Source organism: Podarcis gaigeae, assembly GCF_964106915.1.
Source record: "Podarcis gaigeae genome assembly, chromosome: 2".
Taxonomy (NCBI): domain Eukaryota; kingdom Metazoa; phylum Chordata; class Lepidosauria; order Squamata; family Lacertidae; genus Podarcis; species Podarcis gaigeae.
The window spans coordinates 22,398,648-22,419,606 of NC_139679.1; the positions used below are offsets into that span (position 1 = coordinate 22,398,648).

General features: G+C 44.2%; 1 protein-coding gene across 2 annotated transcripts in view; it reads right to left on the minus strand.

Annotated features, from left to right (window-relative positions):
* Positions 1-1,168: 1,168 nt before the first annotated feature.
* Positions 1,169-20,959, minus strand: part of SPATS2 (spermatogenesis associated serine rich 2) — a 48,091-nt gene continuing 28,300 nt past the window's right edge. For both annotated transcript variants that reach the window (XM_083727596.1, XM_083727597.1), the window contains exons 3-13: positions 19,201-19,280; positions 18,442-18,550; positions 16,682-16,731; positions 15,421-15,682; positions 14,467-14,673; positions 11,064-11,199; positions 7,897-7,955; positions 6,755-6,864; positions 4,671-4,773; positions 3,640-3,845; positions 1,169-2,356 (exon numbers count right to left, since the gene is read on the minus strand). In XM_083727596.1, coding sequence (XP_083583722.1) covers positions 2,045-2,356; positions 3,640-3,845; positions 4,671-4,773; positions 6,755-6,864; positions 7,897-7,955; positions 11,064-11,199; positions 14,467-14,673; positions 15,421-15,682; positions 16,682-16,731; positions 18,442-18,550; positions 19,201-19,280 — 1,634 coding nt within the window. In that variant the 3' untranslated portion in view covers positions 1,169-2,044. The remainder of the gene's footprint in view (positions 2,357-3,639; positions 3,846-4,670; positions 4,774-6,754; positions 6,865-7,896; positions 7,956-11,063; positions 11,200-14,466; positions 14,674-15,420; positions 15,683-16,681; positions 16,732-18,441; positions 18,551-19,200; positions 19,281-20,959) is intronic.

Genomic DNA, 20,959 nt, shown 5'->3' on the forward strand with positions numbered 1-20,959 from the left:
GCCCTAGCTAGCGATGCCACTGCCACTGGCTGAGAGTTGCAGTTCGCCAACATCTGGAGGGACAAAGGTTCCCTACATCTGTTGCCTATGTTCCAACACTCACCTGACTCTTCTCAAACCAGTAGCTGAGGTGTGCTTGATTAAGCTTCCAAGACAGAAAGTGAATGTGCTCTAAGCCAGTGTTTCCCAAACTTGGGTCGTCAGCTGTTTTTGGACTACAATTCCCATCATCCCTGACCACTGGTCCTGCTAGCTAGGGATGATGGGAGTTGTAGTCCAAAAACTGCTGAAGATCCAAGTTTGGGAAACACTGCTCTAAGCAATGAAAGATGGAAACACATGCTGCCCTCACTCATTTCTCACTACGTACTACCCATGCCTCTAATGTACTTCATTCGCCTTGGTATGTTTGAATATCCTTTTCGCTGTTGTAAACGCTTCGGTCTGCAACCAGGTAGATGTTGTTGCCCTCCGGTTGACTGGCAGGTTTGAGAATTTTGTTGATGTAATAGTGATGCTTTTCTAAATGAACTGCTTTGCCAATTATTGCCCCCATCCTATTCTAACCTACACAGTTCTGTGCTTCTGGAACACACCACAATTTATTAATGCCTGTCCTATAAGAACAATTATTTAGACATGTTAAATTTATAATAAGAGTAGGGAAGTCATGCCTAAGAGCTCAATCTCTTAGCCAGAAAGTCCCTAGTTCAAATATCTCTTCTGTTATGAAACTCAGCGGTTGCCCTCAGACAAGTTACCATTTTTCAACAGTCTTCTATTTTGGGTATGAAGCTAAATACATCACATGGTCATAATGGTTTACCAAGATGTGCTTTGAACACTTTTGACAGCATTTTTTTACCTTCCGGAAGCCTCTTATCTTTCTTCTGCTATTTCCCTTTGGCCTGCAAAGCCAAGCCTGAAGTCAAGACTAAGCTGTTTGTATTATCCATCGGGTGTCTCAAATAAATTTTCCATTTTGTCTTACTGGTCACAGCTGCACCGAGAACTTAAGATTACACAAGCTAGCCAGAACTATACCAGTTCCACTTGCTAAACGCTTTAGAAATTAGATTTGACATACTCTGAACTCATCTGATCAGCCCACATCACCACAAACTCTCTTTAATTACAAGAAATAACAGCACAAACTAGAGACTCGCCGTCTTTTAAACATGTACGTCATTTTTATTTATACAAGGATAGAGAAAGACCGTAGCAATTTTTATTGGAACTTGCAATCACCTAGGATTAGCACTGCTAATTAAATTGCTAGAAATTTAGTTTAGGATCAGACGATGGGATCGTGACCGGGAGCAAATTAAACCTCCCATCCCTCACCAAACATTAAAAGTAGGGGACATCTAAATGTATGCATGACGTACAGTCAAAATGATGCTTCTCTCAGGAGGACTGGACCTCTCCATTCTCTAGTGAGAGACAGAGATACAAGCCCAGTTTTCCCAAATGTAGTATTTAGATAAGATGTAAAAAGAAAATAACCATCCCAGCAGTCTCTCTTAATGGCTCCTCCCATTAGGATCACTCATCTTGGTCTCACAATTCACAGCAATTTGTCTCATTGCCAGCATGAAGAGTTTTGCTGTTAGGAGTAAGGCCTGGCTAGCAGCATTCAGGGAGGGCGAGGGGAGAGCAAAAGCTTTGGGCTGGGGTTCTTGGAAGACATCCCCCCCTATTTAATTTTTTGCTTCTAGGGCTGAAAGTCTGCCCATGTTTAAGGACGGCACCAGAATAAGAGGAGCCAGAGAGTGCAAAGGAGGTGGCAGCAGTGAGGTTTGCCAAGGCCATGCCTGGAGATCATGTGTGCATTTTCCACTAAAGCCTGACCCATGTCACGGGGCAGAAAGCAAGGGCAGGAGAAGCGCTAGGGAGCCGCTTTTCCCAGAAAGGAATGATTAAAGGAAGAGAAAAGTGGCAAAGGGGGCAGCAAGTGTAAACGTTCCTTTGTTAATATCTCTAGCTAGGTGTGTCCTACAATCTCGTCATCCAGTTTTGGGAAGTGGCAGAGAGTTCGTGCTCTTCAGGAATTGGCCGCCTCATATTGGCTTGACCTAGGTTTCCGCTGCGGCAGAGCCTTGGCTTCTTTGCTGAGTGTGCCCGAATGGGACTGTGCAGTTGGGGCTGGCACACCAGGCTCAGCACCAGTTCCATTGGTTCCTGTGGAGTAAGTCTGGCTGAGGCTGTTTGCGTTTCCAGGAGGTGGCCGGGACCTGGAGTTGGACTGGTACCAAGGCCCACTTCGGTACCGATTTGAATTGGGGTGTGGGGGCCCATTTTGGCGTTGCACTTGGGCCCTGTAACCTTGACCAGATCTTCTATTACCCTGGAAACCCTAAAACAGAAAGAAAGGGATGATTACTGTGAGCAATAGCTATGGCAGCTGGCAGGTTTTGCCACATTCAGCAAAGAGCCAAGACACACAATCACCAAGGATATTCCGCCACTAAATCAGTATAACAAGAATGTCTTGCCGGGCTCCTGTTTTAGGAGTGGTTCAAAAAGGACAGTGCCCACTCCCACATCTATTAACAGAGTTACAGCATTTAGACAACTAGGCTCAAGTTATTTTTTAAAAAAAAGATATTAGTGATGCCAAGCACATCTTTAAACCTGCAAGGCATCACTTGGGCATATTTGTACAATGTATAAAAAAATGGAAGCGAGCATTTTATATTGGATACACTTTCTAGTTACAGTGGTACCTCGGGTTACATACGCTTCAGGTTACAGACTCCGCTAACCCAGAAATAATACCTTGGGTTAAGAACTTTGCTTCAGGATAAGAATAGAAATCGTGCGGCGGCGCGGCAGCAGCGGGAGGCCCAATTAGCTAAAGAGGTGCTTCAGGTTAAGAACAGTTTCAGGTTAAGAACGGACCTCCGGAACGAATTAAGTACGAAACCAGAGGTACCACTGTACTAACAGATTTTCATTCTATTTTCAGGGAATATGGATTTAAGCATATTTTTAAATTTTTGTGCAAATGGACACAATAAAGGCAAGCCTCTTCCGATCAGTCCAGCATACAGGAAACGGTTGCCCATGGGAAATTAAAATGACGACTTCCACATGGCCCTGCCTAAACTTCCTAAACTTTCCCCCCACGGACCACCTGAAAACCACTGAGGGTCTTGGTGGACCACCTTAAGGCCTTTTGTAGCAACTGCAATGCAGCTAGATGCTGTATGATTGTTAATTGTATTTTTTCAGATATACCACAGACCGTCCCAATGAAATTTGGCAACCACGGTGGGGGGAACCCCTGCACCACAGCACAACTGCCTTGTTTATTCACAGCCATGAGGAAGCATAGCTCCCTCTACTCCTGGCCTGCTAAAAAGCCGTTTAGGGTGCATGAATGCATGCAGAAAAAGAGTGGAAGAGACACAGAGCCATAGCCCTTTCTGGGCCACAAGGAGCCCAGGGCTTTGGTAGTCTGGCCTTTTGTGGTAGCCTCCATGTTGCAAGGCTGGCAGCGAATGCAAAGCTGAGATTTAAACAAGAGGGGCTGCAGCCACTCGTTCTTACACTACAAGCAAAGGCCATTCAAAGCAATGTACTCATGGTCCACCCACATGCCAATTGCAACCACAACAGGCAACATTAATCCATTACCTCACGGTAGGGCTGATATGGACGGCTTGTTGCATTTGCAGCAGCTTCTGCAGGGGGTGGTGGTTTCTTATTGGTCGTCGTAAGGCTCGGAGCAGAAACAGAGGCACATACTGTGCTTGTGGCACTGGGCTCATCTGGGCTGCTCACAGACGTGGCAACAGAGCTGCACCGTGACCTGGTGGAGTAGCTGTTCTTTGGGTGTGAAACTGAAATAAGAACACAAGGCAAGCTCTTAGGAAGAGGCTGTCGTAATCTGAATCCCCTGCACACATCTTCTATAACAGAGTCAAAGGAGAATTTACCTCCTCTTGACAACAATGAGAGATAAAGTGCTGCATATTCAAAGGTGATGTGTTACATGGGGGGGGGGGGGGAGTTCCTGCAGCACCCTTGTGGTAATATTACAAACTTTTCCCAATAGGGAACTCAAGTGGTGGTCAGCCACAGGACTGTAGCCAAAATGCAGCAATTCTTGCATAAATGCCAAGGTTTGCAGTTTTCCCCCCTTTAAAAGATAAACACCTTAAAGTGGCAAAAAATACACATTGTCCAATAGGGACTGAATTTAGCTACTGAATGTAGAGTAACAATTGGAAAAGGAGCGATACATCAAGAGGAAAGGAGTGAGGGGAAAGGTTGAATGGCTACGTGGGGTTAATTCTAAAACAGGAGCCCACCTCCTTTTAGGAGGGAGAATGAACTGCAACATTTCGTTGCAGCCCCCACCTGTTTCCACTTCATTAGTACAACCATCAGAGCTCTGAAGCAGATGACCTCCCAAGTACAAAAGACAGATGAATGGCAGAACAGAAGCTTGAATTTGAAATGTCCAAATCCCCAATAAAGCCTTACTTAGCAATTCCCTCTTCCTCTGAATTTGGTGTCACAGCAAAACATGGCATTGTCACACCTTTAGGGTACCATAAAATTATTTCTTTTTATAATAGCTTTGGAAATGAGAGGAAGAACTTATCTATAACACACACACACACACACACACACACACACACACACACACGGGGTTGGCTCACCTTGTCCAAAAGATTCAATGCTCCTTTTGAGTGCATCTAGGTCACAAGTGAAACGAGCCACCCTTCCAAGATCTTCATCGTATTTGCGCTCACTAACAAAGTGCTAAAGAGGAAAATGCCGGCATGTTAAGGTTCCATTAATGACGTTGTTAAGTATGTTCAGGGTTTGAGCCAAGCTGAGGCCCCGATGCCAAGAGATCTGCCAAGGCATAGCTTGCCAGAGTGTGTCCAAGGTACATGCTACCTTCCGGATTCACCAACACAGCTGCAGAAAACTAAGCCCTCCAATTGCAGGGAAATCCCATTTATCTGCAAGCGTTTTCAAAACATTCATTCCAGTGTCATTAATGTAAGGTTACCAGATTTTTTTCAATGAACACTTTTCAACTTCAATGGATTTTGTATGGGGACTGATTTGTAAATCCGGGGACGTCTGGTAACCTTACATTAATGGTAATTTACATGAGATGAAAATTATGCATGGTCTTGCTGGTGGAACAGTGTGTCTGAGCTCAGTGGGATGTTTATGCAACTTTGTTCTGCCCTCTGGTGGTAGGGGAAAAAAAGAGCATTTATTGGAGCTGTGTGTTTGAAGCAAGCATGCTTGATGCTCCATGATCAGATAGATGATTCTACTTTTTAGAAAACAAAAGTGAGAACAAATGTAAAGAGAAAGCACAGGCAAAGGTTTCTGCTTGGTAGCTGAGAGGTTCCTGTCTAGACTGGAATTTCTCTCTAAACGAGATGCTGAACACCAGTGAAGTGCAAATGTTTGTCAGGAAAAAGGGGAATGCAATGTTTTGAAATGCATTATGCAAGCAAATGAATTTACATACATTTATTTAATCTGAGCACTTTATCTTGGTTTTCTTTAGAAATAAAAAAAGATCAGTATGAGAACTTTTAATGAAACCTTAGCTTTGACTAGATGGCCACCGATTGGGGATATTGTAGCAGTGGATTTCCTGCATTGGCAGAAGTCTGGAATACCTTAGAGGTTCTTTCTATTATTCAGATGGAGGAAAACGTTAGAACTTCAGACACCTTTGGAAACACACCTGTGCAGAGCTGGTTCCAAAGACTATCAGTAAGAAGAGATTCCTTATGAAGAATGTGTTCTTTCAAAGGTTCTTTCGCTACCAAGGTGAACATCAGCACAATTCCAGCAACACGTTTCAAGAGGATACCAAGTCTCTCCCCCCCTCTCTGTGCAACCTTTTCAGACCCAGGACATGTATTTTGGGGCCCAATTTTTAATCTTTTACCATGTATATGCATGGTGGTAGTGCTCCTGTTGCAACCCACCTCGAATCAGGCCACTCCTAGCGGTGCAGCGATAAAACCGCTAGCACATCAGCAAAGCTATGGAAGGCCTGGTATGGTTTTAAATTGGGTGGGCAACCATGTGCTGAAATGCCTGCCTGCGAGGAAGGGGGTTGGACTAGATGACCCTCGGGGTCCCTTCCGACTCTACAACTGTATGATTCTGTGACCCACCAGTTGGAAGACCAGTGCCTAGCCTAGTCCTCTCAACCCTGACCCTATCAAGGTCAAACATTCTCCAGAGACTCTTCGCAGCTCAGGTATGAAAGAGTACTCCTTAACACAAAATGGTACGATGGACTGAGCCTGGGCCATCCTACATGCAAAATATACCGTATTTTTTGCTCTATAAGACTCACTTTTTCCCTCCTAAAAAGGGGAAATGTGTGTGCGCCTTATGGAGTGAATGCAGGCTGCACAGCTATCCCAGAAGCCAGAACAGCAAGAGGGATCGCTGCTTTCGCTGCATAGCGATCCCTCCTGCTATTCTGGCTTCTGGGATTCAGAATATTTTTTTTCTTGCTTTCCTCCTCCAAAAACTAGGTGCGTCTTATGGTCTGGTGTGTCTTATAGAGCGAAAAATACAGTAAATTCAGCTACAATTCTCCTGTAACAGGAGGATACCAGGGAATTAAGCTATGGCTACATGGTTACTATTTCTGACTCCACTTTGCTCTGACTTCTACATCAGCTGTTTAGTCCACAATCATGATTAATGGTAAGAATAGGGCTAGCATAGCACACAGAAGTCCAAGGTTCACCTTTATATCAGCTCTAAGCTCTACCAACTGCTCCTCGGACATTCGGACAGCCACATCAGTCATCTTCTTCAGCGCCTCTGCCTTCTTTTGCCGGCTGCTTAGGATGTCCACTGAAATGTAAAGGAATGCAGACCAAGCGGTTATGGTGCCCAAGGCAGTTACATAACCAGCTCAGTGATACTAATCACTGGCTCACTGATATTAGCAGCTCATTGCAAGCAGCAAATTAATGAACAAAACTGAAACCTACATTAAAGCAGATGCTAAAAACGCCAACTGTACGTAGCCCCAAAAGGCCAACTCTAGGGAGTAGGAGTTCAATAGTTATGAGGAATCCACCTAGAAGGCTTCCACACACTCTGCCCTGACTTGGACTAATTGCATTTGTTAAACTGGAGCTTTCAGGACTAAACATGATGCAATATTGGAGATCTACGGATAGGATCAAATGCTAATAGCGCTAATAATAATAATAGCAACTTTGTACATTAATGCAATCTTGCTTGTACGTGAAATGCCAAGGGTTGGGAGTGGTGTTAACCCATCCCCCCCCCCAGGATTGATTTCCTGCTAAATAGTTACCTCACTGAAGCTGCTACTTTTCCAATGGGGGGGGGGATGCAAAAGGTACGATATATGCGCCTGTCTTTGACATTATAATGGGACACAGGGAGGAAGCAATTTCTTTGGTATGTTATGCCTAGCCATTTAGTTCTTTAAAATAAGACCCATGCACCCAGATGACACAACTGTTGATGGAGCTATTGAGGTGTTCCTGAAGTCGTCTTATAGACAAGCCTTATTGAATTAAGTTTCATAATCAAGTTCTCACACCAAAAAATGAGACTCCAGTGGGTAGCCTGCCCATTGTCTGTGCCCTAGCCCTTGTTCGGCCTGTTGCTCAGGTTAGTTACAACAGTGGAAACTGCAGTTTTGCCCATACCTGCAAGACTTTGGTATTTGTACTCAGAATTCACTCATTTAATGCCATTTTTGCCTATGAGATAATGGATTTTATATTTGGAAGGGACATGGAATGGGCTGGAGAGAAGGTCTGGCTCACTGTTTGTTTTTAAGTCACTGCATTTCCATACAAAAATGCTATTAACACAATTTCTTTAAAAACAAAACAAAATACTTACTTGCTTCTGCTTTCACTTTGTCCATTTCACCTAGAAGGGCTACTTCTCGATCCATGAGACTAGAAAAAAAGGAGGATAAAAGATCGAGGTGAGAGGGGCAAACCTTTTACACTCATAGCCTGTATATTGTCAGACTGTGGACAAAAAACAAGTCTGCTATAAACCCTATGCAGAAAGAACAGGGACAAGAGGCATGTGAATTGTTCATGCTGTTCAGTGAGCTTGAATGGATCAGTACCAGTATAAAGAATGAGCCAACAGATGGCAGCAGAAAACTGCAAGCCCTTTCCAGAATTTGTGACATAACTTTATTGAGTGCACAGAAACACGGCACGGACAATCAATTCACTGCCTGGAAATCAGAAGAACCTTGACTTTGAGGTTTAAGCTCTAATTCTTCAGAATTTTCTACAGTTCTAAAGGTAAAGGGACCCCTGACCATTAGGTCCAGTCATGACCGACTCTGGGGTTGCGGCGCTCATCTCACTTTATTGGCCGAGGGAGCCGGCGTACAGCTTCCGGGTCATGTGGCCAGCATGACTAAGCCACTTCTGGCAAACCAGAGCAGCACACGGAAACGCTGTTTACCTTCCCGCCAGAGCAGTACCTATTTATCTACTTGCACTTTGACGTACTTTCGAACTGCTAGGTTGGCAAGAGCAGGGACCGAACAACGGGAGCTCACCCCGTCGCGGAGATTCGAACCACCGACTTTCTGATCAGCAAGTCCTAGGCTCTGTGGTTTAACCCACAGCGCCACCTGCGTCCCTTTTCTACAGTTCTAGGTGGCCTTAATTCTTTTGCTGCAAATGCTGTTGCCCACATAATCTGAAATGGCACCTCAAAGGACCACACACACAGCCTAAGGCAACTGTGTCTGCCACAGGAAGGCTGGTTCCCTGGAGGGAAATCTATTGAAAGAAAGCTTAGCATTGTGTTCTGTTCTCGTTCCACTGCTTGGTATGTCTTACGGAAGACAATATGACAATATAACATCTTTTTAAAACCTACTGCAACTCCTGTGGTGTTAAGGAACAATTCTGCTGTGTCAACCATCACAGCATCTAAAACTAAAATTCTTCCAAAACCGGTTGCTCCTGTGACACCCTTCCTGCTTTACATACTGACATGAATTGGTTTCCTCAGAAATGGACAGAAAAGCATTTCATTTGTCTGCACTGACTTCAACCCGTGCAACAGTTGTGCCTTGAAACCCACAGGGAATGTGGAAGAGATTCTTTCTAGCAGACCCGTCACTGCGTTTTAAGGAAAAGGCAAATAATCTTGGCTATAATGTAGAGCCAAGCTGACCCCAGGCTCAGTGTTTTATCAGTCCTGTCTACAAAAGCCTCCCTGCAGGAACCTTCTCTACTTGACATTTATTGAAGGAGGTTCCCCTGGCTTGCTTCCAAACAGGCACTATATATCCCGGTGTCACGGAACTGAACTTCCTGGTTTCTGCTGATTCCACCTTCACCCTTCCCATAGCAACTGGGACACACAGACTTATCTGAGCCAGGCTGCTGAACCACACTCGGGTCTTTGACCTTTCTGAACGTGACGCAAGTGTGAGTCAAAGAGCAAAGAATTAATTGTTACAAGTGGAGCACTTTTTAAGCTAGCAAAACTAGAGCTCTTATTTTGCAGAGATTATAACCCACAGAAAGGGGCACTGATGGGCGAAAATAATGCTTGACCAATTGATTATTATTTATTAAATTTGTATACCACCCTATAAAGGTAAAAGTAAAGGGCCCCTGGACGGTTAAGTCCAGTCAAAGGCAACTATGGGGTTGTGGCGCTCATCTCACTTTCAGGCCGAGGGAGCCAGCGTTTGTCCACAGACAACTTTCCGGGTCATGTGGCCAGCATGACTAGACTGCTTCTGCTGCAATGGAACACCGTGACGGAAACTAGAGCACACGGAAATACAGTTTACCTTCCCGCTGCAGCGGTACTTATTTATCTACTTGCACTGGTGTGCTTTCAAACTGCTAGGTTGGCAGAAACTGGGACAGAGCAATGGGAGCTCATCCTGTTGAGGGGATTCGAACCGCGGACCTGTCGATCGGCAAGCCCAAGAGGGTCAGTGGTTTCGACCACAGCACAGGTCTCAGGGCGATTACATCATAAAATCACAATGTAAAAACACGAAATACATAATAAAAACAAAAGCAACCCAACCCCCCCAACACATTTTAAAAGGGAATTGGATGCCAATCAGCCAAAGGCCTAGTCAAAGAGGAACATTTTCCCCTGACACTTAAAGGTGTATAATGAAGGCACCAGCTGAACTTTCCTGGGGAGAGCATTCCACAGATGGGAAACCACTACAGAAATATGCTAATACTATGGGCAAAACTCAGTAACTGCCTCAGTCAGTTTCCCCTCTGGAAGAGCCCACTCACCCGAGAGACAGGGAGGAAGTGCATGCGAATTTTGAGCCTTGGAAAGCACACGAGTTGAAAAAGGAAACTGGAAAGAGTGTCACTCTTCCAACTTTTTCCTTCAGCAATGTGTGCTTTTCAAGGAAGACAGAGGTGACTGCCCTCGCCACCTTTTGACCAAGGGGCTCAGATGTTTTGCCATCTGACCAGGGGAAGACTTCAAGAGCACCACTGAGCCCATGGGTGCCCCACTGGCAACCCCTGAATTAAATATCTATTCCTTCAGAATTTACTTATGCTTCGCCACGTCAGAGTGCACAATTGCAACAAGGGCCTCACAGGGGATTTTTAAACCTGGAACCATTGGCATACAGATCAGGGGCTTCACGTCTTCAGCCCTTCCCCCAAAAGGGGGCTTTCCTTGCAGTTGTGGGCATTTCAAGACATGCATAGTTCAGCGGCTTCAAGGAACAATGGGAGGAGATTGTGGCCGCCTTTAATGCAGAACTGTCATATGATGTTTCAGGGTCCAATAGCTGGGATTGGCAGCCAGGTTTGTCACATGAAGACCACCACCAGCTTCAGTTACTGGTGGCAGCCTTTCCAAACAACCACCATCAATGAGAAGATACACTTGACCATGTACACTACCTACATGACTACCTTACAAGTGACAGGCCCCAAGGAAAACACTCGTAAAAGTAAAATGGTTGCCTTTTTCCAAGACATGTTAAACTTATTCATATCTGAATAATTCAGCCTCTACAGGTGTTAGCATACCAGCTCTGAAGTTCTGCAAAGGCCTGTTTCATTTTCTTAATGGAGGCATCCATTTCTTCTTTAACTACAACACGATACCGAGCCAGTGACACAGTGCACCGTTGGAGGTCTTTCACTGATTTTTCAATATTAGAACCTGCCGGGGGGAAAGAAACACACAAAGCCATCTAGTGTTAGTCCATCCAAGTTTTCCAAATTGCTATAAAAGCAGAGGTGAGGAACTGGATCCGCCTGAAGGCCCAATCCAGAACTGGCCAATCCTCCATGGAGCATTTTTGACAGGTGCATGGGACCGCCTACCGGTAAATCCCTTGAAGCTAGGCAATTCAATTTCAAAAGGAAGTTTTGGGCACACACTCTAAGGGGCACTCTTCCTCTCTTCCTTCACATGAATTAAGCCATGGCTGCAAAGGTTCCTCGTAAAAGCGGGGCTTGCATCCTGCACAAAGTTTAAATTCAGCAGCAAATGTAAACCCTGCCTTCAGTAGAATCAACTCAGGAGTTCCCAATCAAAGTTCCTGGTGAGACTCATCCTAGTGGGGCTTGCATTCAGCAATGAAATTAATGCAAAGTTAACTACTGACTAATTGCCATGAAGTACCGATTTGTTTTTTTAAAACAACAGATTACCAGATTGACCAGAAGATGATACCTTGACTTCAAGAATACACCAGATGCACTGGACTGTTTGCACATGTGGGGCATCTAATTATGAATTAAATTTCAGAGTTTTAACTTTGAGAAGGCGTTTCCCCCTAGTAAACTCAAATCTGTACAAGAGTAAGTAAAGGTAAAGGGACCCCTGACCATTAGGTCCACTCATGACCGATTCTGGGGTTGCAGCGCTCATCTCGCTTTATTGGCCGAGGGAGCTGGCGTACAGCTTCCGGGTCATGTGGCCAGCATGACTAAGCCGCTTCTGGCGAACCAGAGCAGCACACGGAAACGCCGCTTACCTTCCCGCCGGAGCGGTACCTATTTATCTACTTGCACTTTGACGTGCTTTTGAACTGCTAGGTTGGCAGGAGCAGGGACCGAGCAACGGGAGCTCACCCCGTCGCGGGGATTCGAACCGCCAACCTTCTGATCAAGCAAGTCCTAGGCTCTGTGGTTTAACCCACAGCGCCACCCGCGTCCCTTGTACAAGAGTAGTTTCTTCTAAAAGAAAAGATGAAAGACTCAAGAGAGAGCAATAAAGGTTATAGACACTCTGCCTCATCTCTCCAGCAGAGCACATCTCCATGCTTATTTCCATCACCAAGGCATGCTGAAGTCTTCACCCCCTGCTAAGCTAAACTGCCAGTTGCTTGTTATAGCCCTTGTTACTGCGAGAAGGTGAACCATTGATGCTGGGAGACGGATGTTCATCTCTCCCCGAAGTTAGGGATAATGGCCATGCTTAGAATCAAGGTCTTGGAGGTCCTTGCTGCCGACAGGTAGAGACAGGAACAGAGGAGACTAAAGGAAGGAATGGTAAGAAACTGCCGCTTCTCATTAACCACCAGGTTTCTTTGAGATACTGGCTCGCGTCATGGGAAAAATGTACACGATCTTGAAAAGTTTCCAGTAAGGAACATCGTGGAAAAAATATAGGATAGTACAAATTCTAAATGATATGAACAGTGGGCAACGATTGAGCAGGAAAACCAACTAATTAAAGGATTTCAGTTAACCAACTCTGTGTCTTAGTTTTATAGCAGCTGGAGGAAAGGCAGTTAACAGACAGGGTGTCATCTATAGCCTGCTCAACAAAGATGCAACATTCCTATTAAAGCGCTCATAATCCTCCCACCACTAGGCAATTTAATTAAATTCAATTTCAGCAGACTGTCTGCCTAATGCGCTCTGCAAATGAAGCCCCGGCTTACCTAACACATTCTGTACCTTACAAGAGGTCTCTGCAGCCCAAAGGGAAGCAGAGCTGGAATTCAAATTCAACAGGGAAGAGACATTTCGCCTGGTGACTTATGTTCTCAAACCATCCAGGGGATAAGCCTCAGAGCTGGGAGACTGCTCAGTAATTCTGCATGCAATTTCTTCCCCAACCACAGGACTTGCAGAACAAGCATAAAACTGGACAAGAACTACAGGGGTGGCAGCAGTCTGACATTAAAGCAGGCTTGGAAAGTTACCACCAAGGCAGTGGGGAAGCAGGAGGTGAACTATCAGTTTCAATCTTCCACAGGAAGATCACAACTCAGGACCCACCAGGTGCAAGATACCAATGTAGCAGCTAGCACAGTGTTTGTGTTAAAACACAGTGAAAGACAAGGATGGTGATTTATTGTTTAGAAAACGTCTTCTTAATGCATTTTTACAAGATAATAAATGGACATAAAAAATTCAATGCTGTGCTATTACAATTGTTCTGTCAGCACACGTATTTCTGTGTGCTAGACGGAACCATTTTCCCTTCTTTTGCTGTTCTAATCCCAAAGCTGATTTGAGGAGGGCAGTATATGGAGGAAAAAAAGCTGAGAAAAATCACTTTGCACCAGTGGGACTTATATTGCTGGTTCCTGCTAGTGCAATTATTTAGCTGAATCTAGCCCAAAGAGCTGCAGAACAGTAATATAAATGATTCATTTATATTGGGCTGAGGAGCAGCATGCAGACATGTTCCTAAGACTGCTGGACATGAACAAGACAAACAGAATACAGTCGTACCTTAGAAGCCGAACGGAATCCATTTGCGAAGTCCGTTCAACTTCCAAAACGTTCGACAGCTAAGGCATGGCTTCTGATTGGCTGCAGGAGCTTCCTGCAGCAAACTGGAAGCCACGGAAGCCGCGCCAGACGTTTGGCTTCCGAAAATCATTCGAAAACCAAAACACTCACTTCTGGTTTTCAATCGTTCGGGAGCCGAAACATTCGACTCCCAAGGCGTTCGACTTTCAAAGTACAACTGTACATCTCTAATGCCTTTGCATACACTCTTTACAGCATATGGAACTAAGAGCTAACAGCTTTCAATTTTATATCCAGTTTTCAAGATCCCATTGACGTGGGCACATTTATTTCTCTCATCTTTTATACCACCATTCTCCAAGGAGTTGGGAGCAGCATATATGGTGGGTCAGGTTCTTCCTCTTCTACCTTCATAGAAGCTGTGAGGGAGGGTCAGGCTGAGAGTGACTTGGGACAATGTCATCTAGTGTTGTTTATGGCTGAGCAGGCTCTTGACCTAGGTATCTTTCGGATCCTAGTCCAATGCTATCCATTCCTACCCCCATGGTGAGACAAGAAGAGGCACACATAAAAACTTTTCAGCCCAGTAATTAGAACAAATGTAGTCACTCTGTAGCTGTTTCCAGATCTGCTCGGCGAAACTATGATGTGCTCAGCGAAGCCTAGAAAATGAACAACAGAATCATGCAGCAGTCACAGATCCCACCCAGCCTACCTAGCTTTTTGTTTCCAGAGGACGCAGGGACCTCATCCAGCATCGTCAGAGATGAAGGGGCAGGTGAATGGTTGCTGGATACAGGCCTGGAGAGCGGCTTGCTGGAGCTTCTCAGTTCAGGCTGCACCCGGAGAGGCTGGGCATTCTGGGAAGACCGTGTGGTGGCAGGCTTTGGACTGAGGTCTGCTAGCCCGTTTTCTAATGTTACTAAAGAGGGAGGAAAAGAAGGTCCTACTTCATGCATTTGAAGATCATAACACAGTAAAACAGTGCAATTATGTAAGCCAGGGTTCCCAAACTATTTTTCCTAGGCACCTCTTTATAGTTTTGGCAGAGCACCATATCGCCAGAAAGAACAATGTGCTATGAACACTCATCTACCTAGAAGATACACTAGCATCCATCTCTATGAAGCCACTTCTAAGTGAGCCTTTAGTGCAAAATTTAGATACCCAACCTTATACAGTCATACCTTGGTTTTTGAACAGCTTAGTTCTCGTTTTGGCTCCCAAATGCTGCAAACCTGGAAGTGACTCTTCCGGTTTGCAAACTATTTTGGGAAGCCAAACGTCCAATGTGCCTTCCGCAGCTTCTGATTGGCTGCAGGAGCCTCCTGCAGCCAATCAGAAGCCGTCCTTTGGCTTCCGAACCTTTTGGAAGTTGAACCGACTTCTGGAACAGATTCCGTTTGACTTCCAAGGTACGACTGTAGCAGAATTCGCTCCTATTGCCATCTCCTTCCTCTGGGAACCTGGAATAACTTCCACCGTATTTCCAAAGAACTAGCTGACCTCCTTTCTGTTAAAAGTGCTAAACAGCAAAAAAGGTATTTAATCTGTTTTTATTATATTACATATTTAAGCACAGCAGAAGGGAGAGAACAAGGCCCTCCTATTTCTTTACACACACAAGCAGCAGTACTGCTTTTCGGCAACAACCTGACAGAGAACTAACCTGCTCCATCAGGCACCTCAGGCATTGCAGGCTCGCCCTCCTCCAACTCTCTGGCATCTATGGAAAGCGCATCCAAACCTTCGCTGAGTGAGTCCACAGACTCTGTGTCATTGGCCGAGCCATTGACATGGTAACCGTTGATCCCACCCTTATCAGATGAAGCTACAGACTGTTCTTCTTCGGTGGATGCTGGCTTGCTGGGGTCAGGAAGGCTGGCCCTCGATTCTGCAGGAGGCTTTGGCTTACTTTTCTTCTTTTTGTTCTAGGGATTAATACATCCACCCCACCAAGGGGGAAGGGGGAGAGGAAAGAAAAACGCTAAGCTTAATTTCCAGGATCATTATTACTACTTTAACATCAGATAATTAGATACTTTATAGCTGAACGTCCTAGGCATTGATCCCTTAAAAGTGGGATGGATTTATTTAACAATTAGAACCGACAGACTGAGATTAATGTGGCCCAAGTGTACTATGCATGGCAACTCTGCATTGAGAAAGACTTTAGTGCAGGAGAGCATTAAAAATACTGCTCTCAACCATCAATTATTCTGAAGGACTGGCTGCACTCACAGATGTGTGCACACCACTATTTTGTACAAATGCAGAAAAGGCACAGGATGTGTCACTGGGCTCTCATGGGCTCTGAGAGTTGCAGCTTTCCATTTTTAGCCCTTGCAACTGAAAAGGTGTGCTTGACAGCGAGTGAGAACCACACTGTGAAATCTTAGAAGCCAGGGACATGGCTGAGTAACATTTTCACTGGCCAAAGGGATAACAATTTAATCAAGAAATCAGGAAACTACCCCTGAACCTGGAAGAAGCCTAATAGACAGGTGCCAAGGAACAGTTTTGCAGGACTAGGATTTTTTTCGGCATGCCAGCTGAAAATGTTCCCACATGATACCATCTCTCATGAATGGTTTGTGGTTTTATATTCTGTTTATTCTGTGAACCAACCTGCGGGTATAGGGCAGTATTTTACACACGCACACACACACACCCCAATAATGCTAAGCAGAAGTGAATTGTGGTTTTGAAACTTTGTTCCAAAAGCTACCAGACACTGGAGTAGTTTCTCAGATCAACATTATCTAGTAATAAATACGCAGTGCTGCCCTACGACAGATTCTCTTTTTCTTGCGTCATTGCCGTTTGGTGTGAGTGGTACAAGAAGATGGGCTTAGAAAGCCCCATGGTCCTTCCAGAAAGACTCCAAACCAACCCAATACACTGCAGTTCAAGACCAAATTAAGGCTTACCTTTTTCTTTCCAGTTACTGTCCATTCTTTCAACACTGCACTGGCACTACCTGTTTTCGAAAAAGAAAAATCGTAAGCAGAAATGTATTATGAATTATGCGCTATGAATGTGAAGTAGAAAGGAGATAGTAACACGAGATATTAAAAGAGAATCTAGAGTTACATAAGTAACTGATGTGGCGCAGATAGCACATGAAGGGAAGAATTATATATTTCTTCTCTGCCCATGGGTTGGAAAGCAGACCATCCTCTTATCCCCAGGTGTTTTCTGAGAGTTTTTGACCAAAAAAACCAAAGAGTAAAATATAGCAGAGCCTGAATTTCCATGAAGTTAGAGCCAGGAAAACGAAGGAGGGATGAGGATTTACATACAAGGGGCTCTTGTAGGAATTTTCTCCTGATATTCAAAGTCTTTGTATGTTACAAAGTGCCTGTTTGGTTTGGGAACAAGAAATGTCAGCGAGAACTAGATAAAACTGATACAGGCTGCTGCAGAGATCTAATTTGAACTCAAGTGTGCCCCTTCTGAATCACAGTATTCCACGCAATGTGTTGCAGCATGCATGTGCTGGAGCAATAAAACTGCATTAATACAGAGGTGTTTCCTGGCACTGGAAGTACAGTCTCCTAACTTCCAAGTAACTAAAAAATTATTTCTAGCCATTGTATAGATAATTTACACATTGGTTGGTTTTTTTTTATGGTAGTGTAGCGACAAAAGAGTTTAAGAACTCTGTGCGTACAATTCTAGTTTCAATCCTATACCGAAATATGGCCTTTTTGTTTCATGTGGATCCTAAATATATTCTGAAAGAGTATATGCAAAGAAAGAAAGAAAGAAAGAAAGAAAGAAAGAAAGAAAGAAAGAAAACATATTCAGGAATGAAACCAATGTGCTGCTCATTCTGAGAAAAGCCAAGAAAAACTTTCCTTATGTAGTCTAAAGACAATTACCATTTAATGAGAGGTACATTTGGGCTGGCCACCAAACTGGCTCTTGTCCAGCCTCAAGTAATAAACATTTAAATGTTCATGTACCTACATAAGCATATACAAAAGAATGAAGCAGGAAAAGTGGGAATTTATATTGTCAGGATGGTGCAATATAGAACCCAGATGCTAAAGCAAAATTCTACTGATCCAAGCACACAAACTTATGAGCCGAGAAACAAATTTCTAGCCCACGTTGACTGAAAGTAAAATCTAGAAATGTATGGCTGCTTCTTCATTAAAAAGTTAGAAAACAGTATTTTGGGGGCTTTGCACACATGTCCTACATGAACCAAATATTTGTTTTAAGTATGTATACTTGTGTGAAAGTTGCAGGAATATCTATTTTGCCACAATGATGCATATTTGGAAGTCATGCTTGCTTGTGATCTTTGTAAAATAGTTGCCCAGGAGACTTTCCCCTCAACAGTTTACAGAGCTGAGGATTGATTTTCCCTTTTATGTGGATTGTCTTTGCATGTAAAACATGCAAAGGAAATAAATGTTCAAAGTGGAACTCTTTACTCTTACACCCTTCCTTCTTTTCCAGTCTTTCTCCATACCAAATTCCACACCCCAAATGTTACCTTCCTGGTCCCCAACAAAACCAAGAATCACAAACACCCACACCAAATACACTAGGTGCAAAAGTGAAGAGTTTGTAACTGCACATATTCACAATGCAAGGACCATAACCCCTAGCCACCATTTATCCCCATCACAGATGACAGCCAGCATCTGAGATAGAACCTGGTTATTAAAAAACTCACCTTCCATGAAAGCCTGCACCGTTCGGTCTACACAGTTATCAAAGTGCTGCAGCACCAGGATAATTTCGTTGTTGCTGCGGTTGGGGACTATTGCTCTCACAGCACTGATCTAGAAAAATGAGATATGCAGGTCACATATTAACCACTTGCTTCCAAGTCAAACATTTCCCCTTGCTTCCAACACAGGAAACTAGTTAAGTTTCTTTTCTTCCAGCTGATGTCAGTTTCAGTTTTGCTCTGGGAACAGCCCATTAGTGTTGTTTTCTCTGGCAATGTTTTTCTGAAGCCCATCCCAAGGAAGCAAACCTCTCACAGACGCTATAGCTGGAAGCAACATGAACACACAGCAGCACTGAAGCCACCTGGGTCCCTTTTGCTTCAGTTATTACTGCAACACTTACATTATGACTCAATATGTTGCCAAATGCAACTGGCCAGTACATCTCTGCCCCCAAATAAATGCTAGCTCCCTCCATTTTTTTTGGTAATGCACATGTCTCAATCACGGCTCTAAAGTCACTTGTAGGAATGGCAGAGGAAAGGAGGCAAAGGAGAAATGGAGAGTTACAGAGGGATCATTTCTCCCAAAACCAGTAGTACAGGAATCAAACAAAGAAGCAAAAAGGGTAACAGCCTTGCCTACAGCAGAGGTTTTTATGTACTGTACTCCAAATTTCCGTCCATCGCAGATCATAAGAATCTAGCAGCAATATAACATGCCAAACTCCCAGCTAAAAGAACTGTTCAGGAATTCCTTACCTTCTCTTTCATGTTTTCAAATGTACCTCCTTGAGCCATCACAGTATTGGACTGCACATCAAAAATAAATCCTGATGAATCTGATGAAGTGGAGAGAATCACAGAATATTCAGAATGAAAGGAACCAAGAAGATGGAAATAAACTCTCAGACTAATTGTAGATATACACTGTGCTGGGCAGAAAGATAATAAAAAGTAGGCTGGAGATTATGCTAAAAGGTCTCATCCAATCCCTGGTGCACAGGGGTTCCACCTGTTGAACACTGCAGCAATTGTATACACTGCCTTGAAGCAGAACTCTGAAAACAGCCAGCCTTGGCAATATGGCAAGACCAGCCCCAAATCAGACTGCCTGGGAAGAGCTTGTGATGAGTTCTGAAGGTCAGAAGCTTAGTCTGGTATATTCCTAGGCATACTAAAGCTTATCTTCAAGATTTATCATTGGGTTAGACACACCTTCAACATAGCTTTGCGAATCTTAGCTCTACTTCAGAGCAAACATAACAGCAGCAGAAAATTGGGAGCAGCAATGTACAGTATTGCCTTAACGATTCATGGCCTATGCACACAACCCTCTCCTTTAGCCGATGCTCCCATTTTCAGTCAGTCCATGCCTGCTTCTCAGCCACATGTACACCACCAACATTCACTGAATTCAACTCAGGTAAGCATATGGCAAACTGCTGCTGATGTAGCAAGAGCATGCACAGAACCACCTCGCTACACTTGATAGAACTGGAAGTCAACACAGGCTCAACATAGCAGGAGGCCCAGGCTGAACGGATCAGAAAGACGATCTTTCGCAAGATCTGCTTTGACCCGTACAGTTTTGTGAGACCCCCGACATGTTGTTGACATTCTGCTTTGTTAGCCTACTCAGGCAAAAGAAAAGGAAAGCACAGAAGGATCAAAGCAGCAGCGAAGGAAGTGTAACCTCTAACAGAACTAGTCCGATATCAGTTAAGACAACTGGGGCAGTCTCAATGCTGCCTTTGTTGTTTGGTACTAATCTTGAGGATAATACGCAGCTACCAAATGTGCACAGAGGAATCCATCACAGCACCAAACCTTTACTCAATATTTAATGTTGTCGCTCCCTCTTGGGTACGCAAACTGCAGTTTTTACAATTCATTTATCAAGATCTGCCAGCTGCTAATTCTGTTTAATGCTAGCATAACTGCCAGCACGCATTTATTTGTTCTGCTTTTAGGACTTGTGCGTCACAAAAGGGGTGCTCCTTTTCTGTTATTCAATTACAATTTTCAGAACTAAAAGACTGAAGCAGTAAGTGAGGAGTGGCTTGACGATCAGGACTACTGAAATCCCTGGTAAAGCCTATGTGGTTGAGAGATCAGGCATTCTCTGACCTGAGAGGTGGTGTTCAGGCTGCTTTGGGTGGGGGTGCACTTTCCCTAAAGATTCAGGTGTTAATTTTGAGGGTGCTTTTAGATCTGACTTTCCCATTGGTGGCTGAAGTGGCATTCAAGACACAAAGTACCCGTAGCCAGCTACAGTGGTGCCCCGCAAGACAAATGCCTTGCAAGACGAAAAACTCGCTAGACGAAAGGGTTTTCCGTTTTTCGAGGTGCTTCGCAAGACGAATTTCCCTATGGGCTTGCTTTGCAAGACGAAAACGTCTTGCGAGTCTGCTTCCTTTTTCGTAAAACTGTTAATACCCGGGGAATCTGCGCTCCGCAAGACGAAAAAATTGCAAGACAAAGCGACTCGCGGAACAAATTTTTTTCGTCTTGCGAGGCA